Source organism: Pomacea canaliculata, linkage group LG7 (assembly GCF_003073045.1).
Source record: "Pomacea canaliculata isolate SZHN2017 linkage group LG7, ASM307304v1, whole genome shotgun sequence".
Classification (NCBI taxonomy): Eukaryota; Metazoa; Mollusca; class Gastropoda; order Architaenioglossa; family Ampullariidae; genus Pomacea; species Pomacea canaliculata.
In genome coordinates this window covers 3,796,949-3,814,704 of record NC_037596.1, presented here as the reverse complement: position 1 = coordinate 3,814,704, position 17,756 = coordinate 3,796,949, and the positions used below count along the sequence as shown (strand labels likewise).

The window sequence follows — 17,756 nt, the reverse complement described above, 5'->3', positions numbered from 1 at the left end:
GTTGTTACTGTTGTTGCTATTATTATTGTTGTTGTTGCTGTTGTTGCTATTATTATTATTATTATTATTGGTGATTTTTCAATGGTCTAAATAAATATCATCTATTTATTTACTGAGTTCTCTTGCATGGTTAGTTGTACAGCCTTGTGTCTCAGAACATCTAAAAACACATGTAGGTGTGTATAGACAAGCTCATAAATATTTAGGTTTCTAGATACATAGCTTAATGATAAATTTTTCGTTCATACATATGAACATTTGTTTATACATACTTCTGTTCTTGATTTTTTTTAATCATCGACATTTAAATGCAAATATATGTATGCTGCTTGGAATATGTTAATGAAAACATGTTGTCAGATGACTGACAAACTAGATGGTGTGATTTCAAAAGTAATAACTGAATAATAAGAATGAAGAATTTTTTTTTTCATACTGTTGCTTCTTTTCACAAGCTCTCTGTAGAACTAATTAGCTATTTAATTGTAGTTAGTTACCTTCAGTCAAAAAACAGATCTACAGATGTTAAATGAAATTTTAAAAAACTATAGAAATGAATAAACAATCACCACAAAGCAAATTAAAACAAAAAAGCAACATAAAATTTTACAAAGAATAAGATTTTGTTTATTGACTAAGTGACAATGCAATCGGAACAAAAGAAAGAGTAATAAGGCTAATCCTATACATATGCACATACATGCTCTCATCCTTTCTTGCTCTTTTTAAAAATATTTAAAGCCATATTTGTTCTTGTTCACATCACTTTTGCAAATCCAATAATTTGGAAAATGTCATCTTTAGGAATACAGCAAGGGAGACAATTTATCCTGGGTGTCAGTGCGTTCCACTGGAGTGTATGTGGCTGTAAATTGAAGGGTATCTCTGACCTGATATACCCGTCTAATAAGTTTTAATATAATCCTAACAACTTGTTATACTAGTGATTATATCAAGCCAAACATATTTACATTGGCCTTAATCTTCCATTGATGAACAAATATTAGTTATATAGTTAGCTGCCCCTAATAGGGATGTTTCTCTCTCTCTGCGCCACACCATGCCATCTCGAGAACATCATTCAGTAAGACTACTTGGTCTTTAGGTTGTAAATGTTCAGAGAAAGACGTCAACGATGCAGACATGAAGTGGAAAATGTATTCACCCATGTTTGGAAAAATAAAATTTTTACTGAACTCCAGTCATTACGAAACTAAGTATTTTCTGTGGACCAGGTTGTTTCTCTTAACCTACATTAAGTACTTATTTCACATTAACTTCTAAACTGTACATAAAAACCTGTTAGAGTTTTTATAAATATATACAAGTGGAAAATAATGTCTGAACAGTTTTTGTAGCTGGTCTCTTGAGATTTGAAGATGACTTTGCCGGCAAATCTCAACTTATTGTACCTCGTCGTAAAAACTGATGTCCTGCTCACAATGTCTGAACATTAGTTGATCCTTACTTGGCGGCTGTTTGTTCATGACTTCATCGAAGTTTCCTCTTTCGCCACCTAGAAACAATTCGATTTTCTTCCTTGTTTCACACAGTCAACATATTTTCCTTATCAAAATTTTTACTACTTAAAGTTGTTCTTATAGCTGCAAAAATCACAGAAAAATGGAAGAGCATACACAGATATATATCTATGGAGAGAGATGAGTGGTTGTAGGTTCGACTTTTTAGTGGAGTTTGCTAGGCGTTAGAAATTTGACAGTTTATAATATAAATACTTGTACCTATTGGTAAAATTTTAAAAAATATATAAATATATAAAAATAAATAAATATATAAAGTTTTGTGTTACTCTGTCTTTTTCCTCGAACGGTCCAGTGCACAGCAGCCGCAGCGACGACAAAGAAGACAGCGAACAGTACAGCAACGGACACAGGCAGTGCAAAGTTCACTGTGTTGGATGCTTCATCCATGGATGTGACAACAAAATAAACAAAATGTTAGCCATCTGAAATTATTGACAAGAATCCTTCAACAAAATTTTACTTAGCGACTTTGAGTGAGCTACTGTCACTAAAGGGCATAATATCTTTAATTTTAAAATAATAATAACTTTTATTTTAATTACACTAGTAGAGTAACAATAGTTTTTAGTGTAGTATTTAATTAAATATATAATATGTTATGTCAGTAGTATACACCATGTTTTTATACATGATGATGATGATGATGATGAGGAGGAGGAGGAGGAGGAGGAGGAGGAGGAGGAGGAGGAATATACAGACCAGGTATGATATGAAATGTGATGTTTCGTTCCAGTTTATTTTTGTCGGCAAAGAACCATCCATACGTCCCTTCGTCTGAAAATGTCGCCATCTTGTGGAGCTGGGCAACCGTCCCGTTCAGACATCTGCAGTGAAACGAAGAGCCTGAGACACCACACGTTTGGTTCTCTAGAATAACTCTGCAGACATGTAGAGTGAAGTTTTTTTCAGACTTCGTCAGCTGGATGACTTTTCGGCTGGACTGCTCTCGACATTTATGGGTAATCACATAAAATGTCACACTCAGCTTTTTGCCGTTTTCCACTGTGATTGTATCCTGGTCTGGCAAGCCTAGAAACTGTATCTTGCTGCCTAGAGCAGAAAAAATAACATTTTAGTTTCATCGTAAGTAATACTATTTTTCACTTTTTTTATTATGCATTTCTTAAATTTTAAAAGTCTGTATTTTTTTTTTTTGGTAGGGGGGGGGGGTGGTATCTTCTATTTCTTTTATATTTAAAGTGGTGTAAACTACCACAAAAGAGAGAATGTTATGCCTGAAAAAAAATTCTCAAGCCGCTTTCAAGTATGAAATTTGCGAACGGATAATAGGTTAAAATATATGCATTTATCTATTTTCCAATATAAGTCTCCGCGTTATTTCAGCTTCTTTGGCCCGAGCATCTCTTGACCTATTCTGCTTTTCGTTGGGATACAATGGCTGTTAAAGTTGTAATTCTGAACTACAGCAACTTATAATCTTGGTCTACATCAAGATAGTATTACTGAGTGTAGTGACTGCATCTATGCTGATGGCGTTCACCATCAAAACCTAATGAATTCTTAGGTTTGAGACCAGTGTTATTCTATATCTGTGTGTTTATATTTTAAGTGCCTTGAGTCTGGTTGATACTGGAAAGAGGCGCAATACAATATATTTATTTATTTATTTATTTATTTATAACAATTTGAAAACAATTTTTGTTTACCTACTCCTCTCGTTTTCTCTCTTCTCGTGCACAACCACCCATCCAACCACACACACACTGTTACATTGTAACACAAAAGTGCTCAATAAAAAAAATGCACCTACATTGTGTCATGTCAGAAGTCAAAGTCCCAACAGCACAAACTGACAACAAAATAAATGACTGTCCCGTGTTCATGTTAAAGATATGTGTCTCAAGGCTAAGATCATTACACACAGCTCATAACAACTTTTAGTTTCAGCCGTGTCCCTGCACCACTTGAAATCAAGTGACAAGTTTCTGTTTTACTGAGATGTGGACAATGTGTGGTTTATTGTCAACGGGAAATATTAGCCATCGTCTGCATTCCACTGGAAGTAATGAAATGACCTTAACAAATTTACCATTGAATTTACAAATAGATGTTATTATAAAGTAAAGGATATTTATTTATCGTGTCAGTCTGCTCCTTTCTTCAATCTGTCTTTATACTGTAACCTCCTCTTGTATCTCACAATGCTGCTGTATTCGACTTGATGGAACTTTGACCTCGTGGTGACGCTGCTCCATTTTCCTGGTATTTTGTCTCTTAATATCTGCAAGCAAATCTAGTTTTTACAGGGAAGTTAGGGATAACTTTTGACAAGGAATAGTTTCCAGCAGTTATTTCCCTTTGATGCCCCTTTTTTAAAAAAAGCTAGGTTCGCGAAGGTTAAGTCCCCTGTCGACCACCTGAAATAAAGACAAAGAAGATTACTATTTCAAAGAAGTAAGAATAAAAAGAGAAATTTGAAGAAAGAAGAAAAATGAAGAATTGAAAGAAAAAAAGGCATGAAGCAGTGTTCATCTATTTCAGTTTTATCAGATTCAAATCGTGGAGAGTATGTGCCCACCGGAGAAATACAAGAGGATCACCTATTGATAAGAAATATTTTAAGCGAGTAAAAGTTACTCTGAGGTCAGGGTTATTAATAGATTTTTCTAGCAGTCAAATAAAAACAAATTATGATTGATATTCATAAAAAAGTATGGCGTCTTGTCTTTTCTCTTACAGGAATCCGAAAAGATGTTGACCACATAAAGCACTCATTTAACTTCCTTTTCTTTTATTTTTAACTCTTATTTAAATAAACTAGTAACATCACGCCTAAACCTAGCGTCTACACAACTGTGTCGTGAACTCCGACATCTTACTCTTACTTCATGATGACCCTTCACCTTTGCGCATCAGTGGCTGGTTCGAGACTCCATTGTTTTCCTTTTCTTACTGCTTATGATTAGTTCTTCCTGGTTTCAGTAAGTTGGAAATATTGACTCAAAGTTATCATGTTCTACTACTTAGGAGTATTTTCTCGTAAATCATTTGTGCGTTCAGAAACCTCTCACTTACTCATTATGTGTGAATATATTTAGCATAGAATTGTTGTATCAATGTAGTGTGTCTTTGCGTGTCCTTATCTATATGAACACACAGTTATGTACAACATTTTGACGAGAGTTTTTGTCACCGAATGTATTTGAAAGGAAAAAATAAAGTATCACCATCAATGCGATTCCGGTGCTAGACATAGATGAAATTCGTGGCGACTTCGCTACTGTATTCTTCGTTCTTTTGCTAAGCCTCGACTATATTAACTGAAACTTTTCTAGAAAGTACATAATCAGCAAACCAACGTTTAGTGCACAACTTACACAAAAACATTACAAACAAGTTTAATAACTTTGTGAAATTTATTTTGTTTTTACATGGAAATAATTTTACATGTTATGTACTCAAACTAATTTTCTGTCATATAAATGAGGACACGCCTTGAAAATTGGAATTCTTATTTCTATGGTTGCTGGTTTGCTGGTTGGTTGGCTGGTTGGTTGGCTCGTTTAGCAGAAAAGTGCTTCCACCTTGAGGTGATTTTGCACGATAGTTGAGGAGGAAGGGGTAGGAATCGCATCCCAAGCTGAACCCAAGGCGCCCAGCCCGAAACGACTGAGTGACTATCTACTTATCTTTATCAAGCACATCAAAAGATATATGTAGATTACATTTAATAGCTTTTGATTTTTGTTGGACACAAATTAAAATTGTACAGTTTATTTTTCTCCACCTAATATTACCAAGGACAAGTGGTTATTTCTTTTTCAGGGGTTTGTAAGGTAGCGGGACCTGGGTAAGCTGTCGATGATCTGAAAAAGATTCAAGAAAAAGTCAAAAACTTAAGAGAAAATGAAATGAAGAGAGTGAGAAAAAGAAAAGACTGAAAAGTATAGAGAAAAAAATTGAAAAGAAGTATGAAATATCGCAAATATTTCGAACAAACTCAGGAGTACCATATTTCATTATCTAATGATGAAATATACAAAAAGGTGATTAATCATACATTTGCATTTATCTGTTAAAAAGGAAACTTCAAGCAAACAAAGGATAGTTTCAGGTCGGGGATGAATAAAATGTTTTACTAACAAGGCTAATCTGGAAAAATTATGACATACTTATGAGTCGCGCTCTACAGCCCTTTGCTGTTAACAATAAAGAACATCATGCACTATACCGTTGTAAATGTTTTGTAACGATCCTGGAATAACATCATCGTAGTCATTTTCCTCCAGTCCATGTTGGCAGTTGTCTAAACACACCGACTCCACCCGGCTGGTAAAGTTGACATAGTGTGGAGGGTTCGAGACCCCAGCTCCTTGAACTTCATAACCTCCTGCAAATATACATTTAGTTATCGCTGAGTTAATTCCTCACACACGAATCCTTTCCGTGCTCACAATAACCAGCTTTGCGACACTCAAATAAGTTACAACATGTATTTCCTCTTGTCTAAGTGTATTGTATCCATTCCAATGAATACACATATTGTAAATAAATGCTTGACAGCTGGCCGGGATAGTATATTGTAAAAATTATTTAATTATTATTTTGCGTGATTCAATAAATATTTCTGCAAAAAAGGAAAGAATGAAAATTTTGTTTATTGTTAAATCGTTATTTCAGTCATAATAATATCAAACACTGCTGCTTGGGGTCATCTGGACCTACAAACAAAGAAATCCTTCTTGGTTTCAGCACTGTGTTAAAACTGGTTTTCATGGATTAAAATAATGAAAACACACACATGTGTAGATATCGATGTGAACACAAAGACATACTTGGTCACGTAGACGCTAATTTTCTCATGAAAAGTAAGGAAAATGAAAAGCGGAAGTACTTTTTCGTCGAACAATCCAGTGTACGAAGGCCACGATGATAATAAGGAAACCGAATGACAGTAGAGACAAGAAACCCACCAGAACAGACTTTTCTCGGTTCGCTGCTTCATCTGTAGTTGTGACAAAAAGAAAACAAATCACAAATGATGAGCCACATTATTCAGAACATGAAACTCGCAGTCTTAGTATACAACAAACTTAATGTCACAGGAAACATTTTTAATGCAATTTAAAATTATGAACAACATTTTCATTATTTTAGTTACAGTGTCACGACAAGAAGATATTGTATATTTTAATTGATCGTTATAGTTGATTGTAAGGCAATGTCTTCATTAACCATAGCTTAGGTGAGTTTACCTACGAAAGTTGGAATAATTCGAAAAGTGATGATTCGTTGTTGTGAGAGTTTTCCGACGGTGGACCATTGATATTTCCCTTCGTCTGAAAGTGAAGCTGTTTTGTGGAACTGGGCAAAAGTCTCGTTCACACATCTACAGGGATGTGAAGAGTTGGTGACGTAGCAGCTTTGGTTGTCAAGTAGAATTATGCAAATATTGTGAGAAAAGAATTCTTCATGTTTGGTCACTCGCACAACAGATTTGTATGAACTCTTTTGACAGTTTAGGTGAAAGGTCACACTTAATTCCTTGCCACTTTCCACTGTAATCACATCATCCAGGTCTGATAGGCCCACAAAATGTAATTCACCGCCTGAGGCAGGAAGACAAATTATTATTATAAATGACGTTTTTGAGTTTTAAGTTTTAAGTTATGCTAAACAAACAATAAGAATAATACACACATTTTTTTAAATTTTCTCTTTGTTTCTTATTTTCATTTTGAGAACACTACTAGACAAAAAAGCTTTTTAAATACGTATCATTTTACAGAAAATAAAACAAAACCTTTCCAGTTTCAGAAGTTAGAAATTAGATTGTTTCGTCTACGACAATTATGTGCCAAGTGTCAATACTTCATGTTGTTTTGTTTTAAAGTCACGCAACAAACACACATATTCAGTCTAAACAAGTTACTTTCATACAAAACACAGTTACAAGTAGAATGATACTTTCATATTTTGATTTAATACAACACGAACGTGTAAATATTACTTCTAACTCTGCCGCTCATCTTGTTTTTATCGCTCTCTCTCCATATCTTCTTTCTCACATCTACACGCATGTACATATGCATACTCCTACTCACCCACACACCCATCCACACACACACACTAAAAAGAAACAAACCACAATGTATACTATAAATACATTCTTCACTTACAGTTAGTTGTGGAGATTTGAGAACCATTGGTCAAGGTCCAGACAACAACTACAAACATGGACAACAACTCTCTAGCTGTGTCCATGCTTCAAAAACTTCGTGAAGCTGCACGAAAGTCCGTAGATGGGCAACACAGCTGAATCCCAGTTTTTAAGTGTTTCTGCATCAGATATAACCAGTCTCCTAAGAGGTCGACCTGAGACTGTAGCGCCACCTCCTTGCATCACGTGACCTGCTGTTTGTCGACTGGGCGTGGCGTGGAAGACGCTGGACCATTACGCGCACACCATGATCCACGTTTTGAAAATATTTGGTTACAACATATTTTAGCACTTGTGTCATCGTTTGCTATAAGATAAGCGAATTCCTAAAGTGTCACAAACAAACCTTCAGGCTAGCCTCGATGGCAAGAACCTAAACTTTATCTTAAGTTAATTTTGTAATCACTCATCTTCATTCATAATGAAGCGAACTATAGGTATTGGGGACGGGATAAGGTGAAAAGTTGAATATTTCACGGAGATAACGCAAATTATGTCAGCTACTGAACATCTTAAAGTAGCATCTTGGTGTAAATGACTTCATTTTAGCAATGATTTGTTTCATTATAATAAAAATAACTGTCTGTCAATCACTGTTTTTTAAGTACTGCGGAATGTGTAACTTCCTTCTTAATTTACATTTTCGAGTTTTCTTTAAATCTGAACGTGTGACTTGTTGTCAAAACTTGTAAACAGGCATTGAGTACATATGTTTTGTGATTTAAGCAGTACATTAACAAACTTCTAACAAACTTAAAAATTATTCTAGTTACTACACTAATACATTTTTAGGTAAAAATACTTCTTGCAGAGAACAGTAAGCTATTGTAGTAGTTTGCTACCAGTTCAACCTGTGAATACAGATAGAACTTAGAAATTACTGAGCCATGAATCAGTTGACTGTTAGATATTTCTCTCCATATTCTTAACGAAATATCCATTATTTTCTTCTACTTAAAAGTAGTATTAAACAAGTTAGCTGGACGACACAACAGAGACGAGTGTTTTCCCCCATTTCCGTTATGAAAACGCAGCACCATGGTAGGTCTTCTTGGAAATTCGCAACCTTGAAATTGTGAATTCTCTTGTATATGTATTATAACTATAATGTTAAATGAATAATTATATATAACTTAGGTTTTCAAGTTCATTTTTCTGAATTTCTTGACCACAGAGTTTAAGTGTATTAACTCATGCTCTTTCCAACTGATTTATTACAAGGAAACACTGAAGGATTCGTGAAGAACACATTTAATAGTTTAAAAAATGTTTTCTTGATTTCGTGTCAAAATTATTGCTATGATGTATGTGCATGACGTGCTCTCAACAATCACGCAAGTAACCCAGACTTTACCACGTTCTTTTCCGTTACAAACAAGCCAACTAACTCTACATCTTGTAGGTAATGTCTAAATTAAATTATAAAAAAAATTGCTGAAGGAGTGATACGAAAAGTCCTACGGGATTCAAATAGAAAGGAACAATAACTCAATTAACATATATCCCAACAAGTTACTCTTTGCAAATAACAACACCTCAAGTATACACAGTCTTAAAAAGAACATCTCCTCTTTTCATTTTCATTGTCAGATAGAAGAATACTAAGATATATAGTTCTGCACATGGTCACACTTCAGATTGTACTACTGGTCCTGTTATCTACAGTCCTTGGAGACTGATGTTCCACTGCACTCGCGATAATTTCAGCAGCACTCACTGGAGAGTGACGTTCGTTAAATCCACACAAAGCACCAATTTTCTGCGAATGTCCAAAACATAAATACCGCCTCTAGAGACAGACGTTGTAGACAAATGGCGCTGCCCCTTGTGGACGAACGGCAACGTCCATTTTTTCCTGTCTTGCCAATTCTTTGGTCAGCAATTTTCTCCTCCTGGCTTGTGCTGCTTCCAGCTGTTTACTGGGGTCAAATATTTACAGGGTCATTTCTAGAGGTAATATAATAATAATCCTTGGAGATTGCTTATCGCTTAAGATAGACAGCTCCAGCAGGAATCCCCAGTTCCCTTTTGCAGTTCTTTTGATAGACAGGCTCCAGGTAGGTTACTGGGAGCTCAGACTGTCGATTATCTGAAATAAATCGGAAACAAGACATTTTGCTTATTAATTGAAGAAAACAAATTGTTGGTGTAATTAGGAAGCTATATCACTTGAGAATACCTGCGCAATGCTTACGAAATCATCCCGCTTTGCGTCAGACGTGGCGTCATCTGCCTTTTTATGCAATCAATGACGATAGTACGAGGCTTGAAGATAGACAAATGACGTCATAGCTCTGACATTTCAAGTGCCTGTGACGTCTGTGACTATACCTCCAGAATAGACGTGGTGTGACGTGTTGGACATGATGTCGTCGTAAGTATTTTCCTCCCGTACGATTTGGAAGTCCCCTGACCACTCAGGGTGCCCGTGAACAGGACAGTTATCGAAGTCTGAAGGATTCGAGGCATCAGCACCACAATCGTCATCTCCTCCTATAAACAAAAAGTTTTCATTGCTGAATCTTTACGGTGCTCTGTATTAAAATTACTTAGCTTGATGGTCCTTAACGTTTCCTGTTGACTTTATTTTGTTTAGTTTGGGTTGGTTTTTTGTTGTTGTTGTTTTGTTTTTGTTTTTTGGTTTGTTTGTTTGTTTGTTTTGTTTTTTTGTTGGATTTTTGGGGGGGAGTTGGGGGGGGGAGGGGTTGTTCCCATAAACAATGTGCAGGGAAGGAACTACTACAAGCAAAAGTGAAATAATTCAGTACAGAGTTGCAACCCTTGAGATGTTCTTGTTACATAAATTTCACGATTTAATCAAATGTCATTTACTCCTGAAATAATTCTATTGTCATTGTTACCCGTCACACTGACGTCACAGTTGAGATTTGTGACTGTGTGTACCTTCACGTCCTTAAATCATTAACCCTGTATTCACAGCATGACGCACACATCCACACCTGCCCACATTTGAGTGGCAAGGAGTTGAAAGGACATACCTCGCCGTCGTCGTTGTCGCCTTGCGATGCACGCAACTGCAGCAGACGTCAACAGGATGAAGGTCACAGGACTTCCTATGATGGCGGCCTTTACGAGCCAATTGTTTCCTGCTGATGATCCAGGCACTTCAGGTATCACACCTGATACAAGTTTTAATATTACCGAATGAGTGGCAAATTCACACCGAAATAAAGTATTTGTTTACATGTATATATACACACACAAGCAAACTTTTCATTTGTACCATGTCGACTAAGGACATGTTGGTGAATGTTTACTGCAGTTTTCCAAGCGGATTAGAGAATTATGGTAAGGTCCACCGACGTTATATTGTCATTACTGCATACAATAATAACCAAGAAACGTACATACTCGAAATACGAAAGGTTATGTTGACATCCCTGACGTTTCGTGTCGTGGCATCACCCACAGACCAGATGTACACACCAGCCACCGACTGCGATGCCTGCACTTGAAACCGAGCTTGACTGGCGTTCACACAACTGCATTGTTCAGACGAGTGCGAAACTTCGCAAGTGTGGTTTGCGTAGAATGGAATCTTGCAGACAGGAACAATGTAATTATTGTCAACCTTTGACACCGCAACCACGAGTGTTTCATTGTTCTTGTTGCAGACGCCGGCGCTGATGTAGAATGTTACACTGAAGTTCATTCCTTCTTCGGCTGTAATCACTTTATTCTGGTCGGTTAAATTCACGAACTTAAGCTTGTTGCCTGCATAAGCCATAAATTTTGTATAAAAGTCTTGTTTTTGTTATAAATTTTTGCAATGATTATCATTTCTAAGACGTGTGTTGACAAACACACTGGTGTAAATAAATGCCATTACATAGCATCAAAGCAACAGTAATACACAGAAAGACAGCTTGGTAAAAAAAAAAAAATAAAAAGAAGAATACAGAAAAAGAGACAGATAAACAAATAGCGATACAATAAGAGAAGAAAAGATACATTACAGACATACAGCCAGAGAGAAGCACGAAGGCAGAGAGATGGACAGACAGAGAGAAAGAGAATAAATAAAGAAAATACATAAGACAAATTCGACCTTGTTTTCACTTCTCGCACACAAGATGTAGATTTCATATCTTTTCACACTGAATTTATACTAACCTTATCTATCCACTCACTCATACACCCATGGAAATATGCCCTAGAAAAAAATTTACATGGTACTTACAACTATTCTCGGACTTTCCTGGCTGTAGCATCCAAGCAGTAAGCAGCAAGAGGAGGATTTTTTTATATTTCTGCATGATGGAAAAATTTTTCTACCAGCCTGTGTACATCCGGTGTAGTAAGCAGCTTCTATCATTCACTTGAGTAGTTCTTGCTTCCCATCCGTATTCGTTACTACATTATACCTTTTGTGTGGACCTTTGTCTCACAAGGAGTACACACACTTCAGTATCTAACTGGGAAGACAATATTTTTTAAGATTTAGCATTAAGAATTCCACAGAACAAGACTTAACATCAATCCCAGTTGTGAAGACAGCAACGATTCCGGTTGAGGACCTAACAGGGAAACGTTGTATGCCAATACAATGGCCGCGTACAGTGAAACCTGTGCTCAAGACTTCGACAAAAACTGATAAAGTATTATAAGAATAAAAGTCGTCTTCCCTCGACACATCAGCGCTTGCAGGAAGTTAGCTGTCGTCAGATGAGTTAATAGATACAACCATCTGCGCTTAAAGTCCAACCCTTGCCCGGGTCAGTCCAGCCGGATGTAGATTGTAATTGTTTCAAGGGTGGTCGTCTCAAAGTCGCTTTGAGCAAACACGCGAGAAATTCGCAGTAATTATTTTCCCAGCCTTTTAGCTTGTGATGAACTTACAATCCTTACAGTGTTTAAATGGCACGCAAAGTGTAGGGAAGGGAGACTGAAGGCGATGTTGATGCGCAAACTAAAACTTTTTGTCCCTGGAACAAGGAAAATAACAAGTTGAGGTCGTTTCTTATTTACAATCTGGTTTCCGACATAACTCTCCAACACAAATAGCAAAATTAGAATCAAACAAATACTCCGGCCAATGGAAAATTTTTGTTCAATATCCACATTATCTGTCAGGATACAAAAGATTTCTGACAAAATGACCTACCAACATCCTCCCTCAATATTCACACTCCACCCAGTATTTCCGTCCCTTTTTGTTAGAAATCTTTTCTCACCGACTGCAAGCGGGCTTATATCCTGACAGGTAATGTAGATGTTAAAAATTTTTTTCGATTGGCTGGATTATTTTTATACTTTTGTGTTGACATAAATAATATGAACATAGTCCTGAAGCACTGATGACGTGTATAACTGTGTTTGTGACCTAGCTGTAAACATCCTTTAAGGAAGCTGAAAATCTAGGACAATGCGTACCCCTACCCCCAGGGCGTTTAATTTTCGGACATTGCCAATTTAATTAACACTAAATATGGCCTAAATAAGGGGTTATGTTATCTTCCAATTCATAACTGACCACCCTAAGTAACTCAACCAACCGGCATAGCAGACATTCCACAAAGCGGGTGGAGGGAGTTGTCCACCAAAAACAAGAAAATGTCTAGAAAAAAAAACAGGAAACCAAAAAATATTAACGACAAATTGAATTTTTTTATTATGACCAAATTAATATCCCACAAGGAAGTATCAAATAAAATTATTTTTAAAAAATCAGTGGTTGAAACCGAAGGAAACACCGACGATTACCAAGGTTAGTTTCTTTTTTTTTAAGTCGTCTGTTATTATTAGATTATAAATTCAGTGAAAACAGTCTATGTCCGTTTTGGTCACGTAGAGAAAGCAGTTCCACATTTTGCTGTAAGGATAAAGTCATCCATTGGGTTTGAGACCTCGGGACCACTTGCATATTTAGTTGGATGCCTGATACTTTAATACAAGTACAGTGCAAAGTAAGGAATCATTGTCCAAAGTAATCAGAAACCTGTTGGGTGGCTGGAGACGATTGCTTTGACTAATCCAGGTATCGAGCCAGGTATTGAAGCAGGTTCAGACTCCAGTTTTCTAACAACTAGGAATTCTGCTTTTCCTAGATAGAAGAGTTATTGAGATCAGCCGTGGTTTGCTATTTATTTATTTATTTATTTATTTATTTATTTATTTATTTATTTATTAAAGCCATAGAGATCCTTATTTTAAATTACAGACGTTTGATCACGCACAAATCGTGTATCGCAAGTAGCAAAAAAAAAAAAAAAGAGAGAGAGAGAAAGAGAAATCTTTTTGCTGCATCAATTCTCGCTGTTTCCAGCTCTCTCCATAAGAGAGGACTTAGTGTTCTTGAAATGCTGTACATGTTGTGAGTGAGAATTGTTTTGCTGTAATACCGTCTCATTGTTGCTAGCTCAACCCAAAAAAAAACTTTTTTCTCTTTCTCTACTTTTTCTCTGTATCGCTCTGTTTCTAGATGCTTTTCCTTCTTTATCTTTATCTCTTAAATAATAAATAACAATATTAGGAAAATTGAATATTTATGTATTTTTTAATGGATAGAAATCAATAGTCAAAACAATAGCACATTATTATGAAAGAAAATATTCTTATAATTCTCGGTCTATAAACGCAAGTTAGAACATTCCAGTCTGTTTTAGTCAACGCAGTTTGTGGCCACATTTGTTTTTATGTGTTCGCTACCTATTCGATATTAATGGAGCAACATTTCCATAGTTATAACTGTGTCAATTTTTATAATCAACATTTTTGTGATAGATAATTCAACCAATAAAAATTTTGCTTTGTAAAGAAAACTTTTCAAATTGTTTTTTGTTTAGAAGTAACAAACAAACGTTTTAATAATTGCATTTTTACTGCTCGCATAATAATTTTTACAACTGTAGAAAGCTTTGTCTTATAAGATTTTCTACAATAGTATGGTTGAGAGAATTATGAACTGTTGTTCTCTTGTCCTTCTTGCTGGCACAGGTGGTCGTATAAGTTTTTGTCAGAGGTTCTATTGATTTCAGCGTCGCCATGGTAACAAAGATGGTCATATGGAACTTCAAGGGAAGATCCTGTGTCTTTATCGGTGTCGGGGTCAGCTGGTGAAAGGTTTGATCCTACACAACTGCTTGTCTGAGCCTGGGTAGGTTGGCCTGTAAAAAGAGAAATATTTTATTATATTTGCTGCAAAACCATTAAAAACTTATTTTTCATTTCTGATGTTATTGCTATATTTGGGTTTTTTTATGTTGTGTGCGTAAGAGATAAAGATAAAAAAAAATATGTATGAGAGAAAGGATGAGCTAGAGAAAAACCTGATATTATACAGTTATCCAAAGACAGAAAAAGGAGCAGCTGATGTAGACGGTGATAAAGATGAGCAAAGAGTGACCTGGCAACAGTGATACAACACAGGTTCCTCTGTAGCTGTATCAAGACAACACAAGACAGTGCCAAAGACTTGCCTCGTGGCATCCCGCTCCTCCTTCTAACGATGCAAACAGCTGCCACGATGACGATGATGACGACACCTCCACTTGCCCACGTCATCGTCTTGACAACCGTCAGGAGTGTTTCCTCTTCCTTGACTGCAACGACATGCAGATTATTTACCACCATCGTCCGCTCAACGACTTCAACATTCTACCCTGTGCTATGGTTTCTAGACTGATGTGTACAATAGTACAAGACTTTTGCTTCACGAGCTATTGCATGCTGGTAAGCAAAAGAAAAATTCTTACAATATTTCTTAATATTTTTTAATATCTCTAGTTTCCTTATGACGAACACTTAGTTTAAAAGCCTTCTTACCCGTCAATGTGGATTGTCTAAAACAACAAGTTTATTTTTGTTAATATCTAATAAACAAAACTGAAACTGTTGCATGACTTTGCTATTTGCGCTATCAAATAAATAAATTTTTATATGCCTTTACTTTCACGAGTATAATAGTACGGAAGTAGGTTTCGCGCCTTTCTTCTTCCCATTATATCTTCCTACCCTTCTTCACAAGCAGCCCCAACCTTTGTCATATATTCTTTTTTTTTCTTCCGGTCTGCTTTTTCTTTCATTTCTCTCTCTCTCACTCACTCACACACACAATAAGGAAACCTTAACTATATGGATATGCTCTGCTGACATCAAAACTATTTTTTACTTTAACTTCTAATTGTTTATATTTGACAACAAATATTCTAGATGTCTATTACTGGATATGCTTAACAACAGCATGTGTAAATATAAAAACTTTGACTTTGTAAAGAACTGGGAACATACTTTAATACTTAATGGCGGATAAGCGAAAGTTGGGAGACCACTGAAAAGCTAACTAAAATATTTAAAATCAATAATCAATAATTAATTATCAACTAACTAATCAATCACTCAATGTGATCAGTATAATTATAGTTTTTATGTGTGTTGGTTTTCTAGCTTATATTTGTATATGTGACAAACAAATATAATTACAAATATTAAAAGTGATAATACCACACAGGAAAACATCACTCTTCCAATGTATGTATATTCAGTACTTACAGTTTCTTTTGGGTTCTGTCGCAGAATGAACTGCTACCGTCAGAAGCAAGGAGAGATGTGCGCACACCTTGCCCATGGCCGCCATGTTGATGTATCTGTCACATAGAAAAATCGCTGAAAACTATGACCTCCAGAAGCTACAAAACCCTTTTTATTCTGCATTGTTCTATGTTTCACTTTCCGTATTCTTCATCCACAACCTTCAGCCTGGTCACCAACAAACAATATTTTTTCTTGATCTTGAATTATTTGGAAACTGTTGTGATTCAATAGGGGTGTTGAATCGCAAATGAAAATTATAGAAGTTGGTCGGGAAATAATTTGAAGATAAACAAATGAATGTGTTTGAATCGTGTCTGAAGCCAACATTCTAACTTATTTCTGCTTAACCTCAAGTGGTCGTGCAGGGTGCAATATTGTTTTCTAGAACCAGGTAAAATACAATTTCTCGGTGAACACCCACCCTTTCCCTTCTTGAAGAGCACGCCGACAAACATTACAATGCATAGAAAAGATAAAACGTGTGAGGTCACGTCTGTACACAGATAAACTGAACACACGTTTAAATATATGCTTTTCTATATCTACTTCCATTTTCAGTTTCACTCATGTGGACAACATTCATTAACAATGGCCAAAGAAAACAAAAGTTTTGTCATCTACATGTCTTTGTGCCTGTTGAAAGTATTTTTTTAAGTGCGGCTTTAGATGAACTGTTTGTCGCACTTATCACTTCCTTTAATCTTCCATTATCTGAATTTTAAAAATATATTTTGTTCAGTGTTGGGAATTAAAAATATTGTCGTGTAGGAAAGACCTTCTTCACATTCGATTGCTTCCGTTCTAGTGACCTTAATTTTTATAAGTAAAGGGTACTAGCCTTTGCGGTAGAAGAAAATACTTTGTTTATGCAGTGATGATTCTTGAATATCATTTGTTTGCAGCGACCGTTATTCATTATTACTCAAAAAAAAAATCTGTCGAATGAGTAAAATAAATTATGAAGTGATTTTTTTTTAATTTCTGCAAAGTGGTCTGAGAAATGTCACTGTGTCACAATGTCTTTGTTATTTATTAATCCCTGATTAGAAAAGTTAACTTATGCTGATTCATAGGCTCAAACACAAATCTTACAGTAAAATGTAAAATATGCGAGGACGCACACGTGCGGGGTGTAGTGAATGGATAGATTAAGCTTCTTCTTCGAGTGTTCGTGTGAAAGAGACAGAATCATCGATAAATGCAATTACAATGACAATCAAAAACACAGGAAGGACCGTGGTCCTGGTCCAACACTGTCATGTCATTGTATTTGCCAATCGTTCAGTGGGTCGCGGTATAAAGTGAACTACTGAACAGGAAGTTCACAGCTTTGTACTCAACACAATGAGGTCGAGCAGGTGGGTGGAAAGTCAAGTATACGCCCTCACCCCACCAAAGAAAATCGCAGATTAGCTTTTTTCATAAAAAAGAGAGATATATTTACATACTTAGACACATGAAAACACTTTGGTAAAAGT

At 35.9% G+C, this 17,756-nt stretch overlaps 4 protein-coding genes across 4 annotated transcripts; all 4 read right to left on the bottom strand.

The window, feature by feature from the left end:
* Positions 1-630: 630 nt before the first annotated feature.
* On the bottom strand, positions 631-4,566 carry LOC112569147. The gene is made up of 4 exons (XM_025246857.1): positions 3,316-4,566; positions 2,244-2,594; positions 1,811-1,921; positions 631-1,516 (listed from the first exon to the last, which is right to left on the bottom strand). The coding sequence occupies exons 1-4, from the start codon at positions 3,386-3,388 to the stop codon at positions 1,404-1,406; spliced, it is 648 nt and encodes a 215-aa protein (XP_025102642.1). The 5' UTR covers positions 3,389-4,566; the 3' UTR covers positions 631-1,403.
* Positions 4,567-4,907: 341 nt separating this feature from the next.
* Positions 4,908-7,893, bottom strand: LOC112569146. Its single transcript, XM_025246856.1, has 5 exons — positions 7,685-7,893; positions 6,761-7,114; positions 6,400-6,510; positions 5,737-5,895; positions 4,908-5,371 (listed from the first exon to the last, which is right to left on the bottom strand). Exons 1-5 carry the CDS (start codon positions 7,767-7,769, stop codon positions 5,316-5,318), a joined length of 765 nt encoding a protein of 254 aa, XP_025102641.1. The 5' UTR covers positions 7,770-7,893; the 3' UTR covers positions 4,908-5,315.
* A 1,050-nt stretch (positions 7,894-8,943) lies between these two features.
* LOC112569237 lies at positions 8,944-12,765 on the bottom strand. The gene is made up of 5 exons (XM_025246968.1): positions 11,927-12,765; positions 11,098-11,460; positions 10,725-10,865; positions 10,057-10,218; positions 8,944-9,814 (listed from the first exon to the last, which is right to left on the bottom strand). Exons 1-5 carry the CDS (start codon positions 12,000-12,002, stop codon positions 9,708-9,710), a joined length of 849 nt encoding a protein of 282 aa, XP_025102753.1. The 5' UTR covers positions 12,003-12,765; the 3' UTR covers positions 8,944-9,707.
* A 616-nt stretch (positions 12,766-13,381) lies between these two features.
* On the bottom strand, positions 13,382-16,330 carry LOC112568468. Its single transcript, XM_025245776.1, has 3 exons — positions 16,237-16,330; positions 15,165-15,287; positions 13,382-14,852 (listed from the first exon to the last, which is right to left on the bottom strand). Exons 1-3 carry the CDS (start codon positions 16,319-16,321, stop codon positions 14,644-14,646), a joined length of 417 nt encoding a protein of 138 aa, XP_025101561.1. The 5' UTR covers positions 16,322-16,330; the 3' UTR covers positions 13,382-14,643.
* Positions 16,331-17,756: the final 1,426 nt, after the last annotated feature.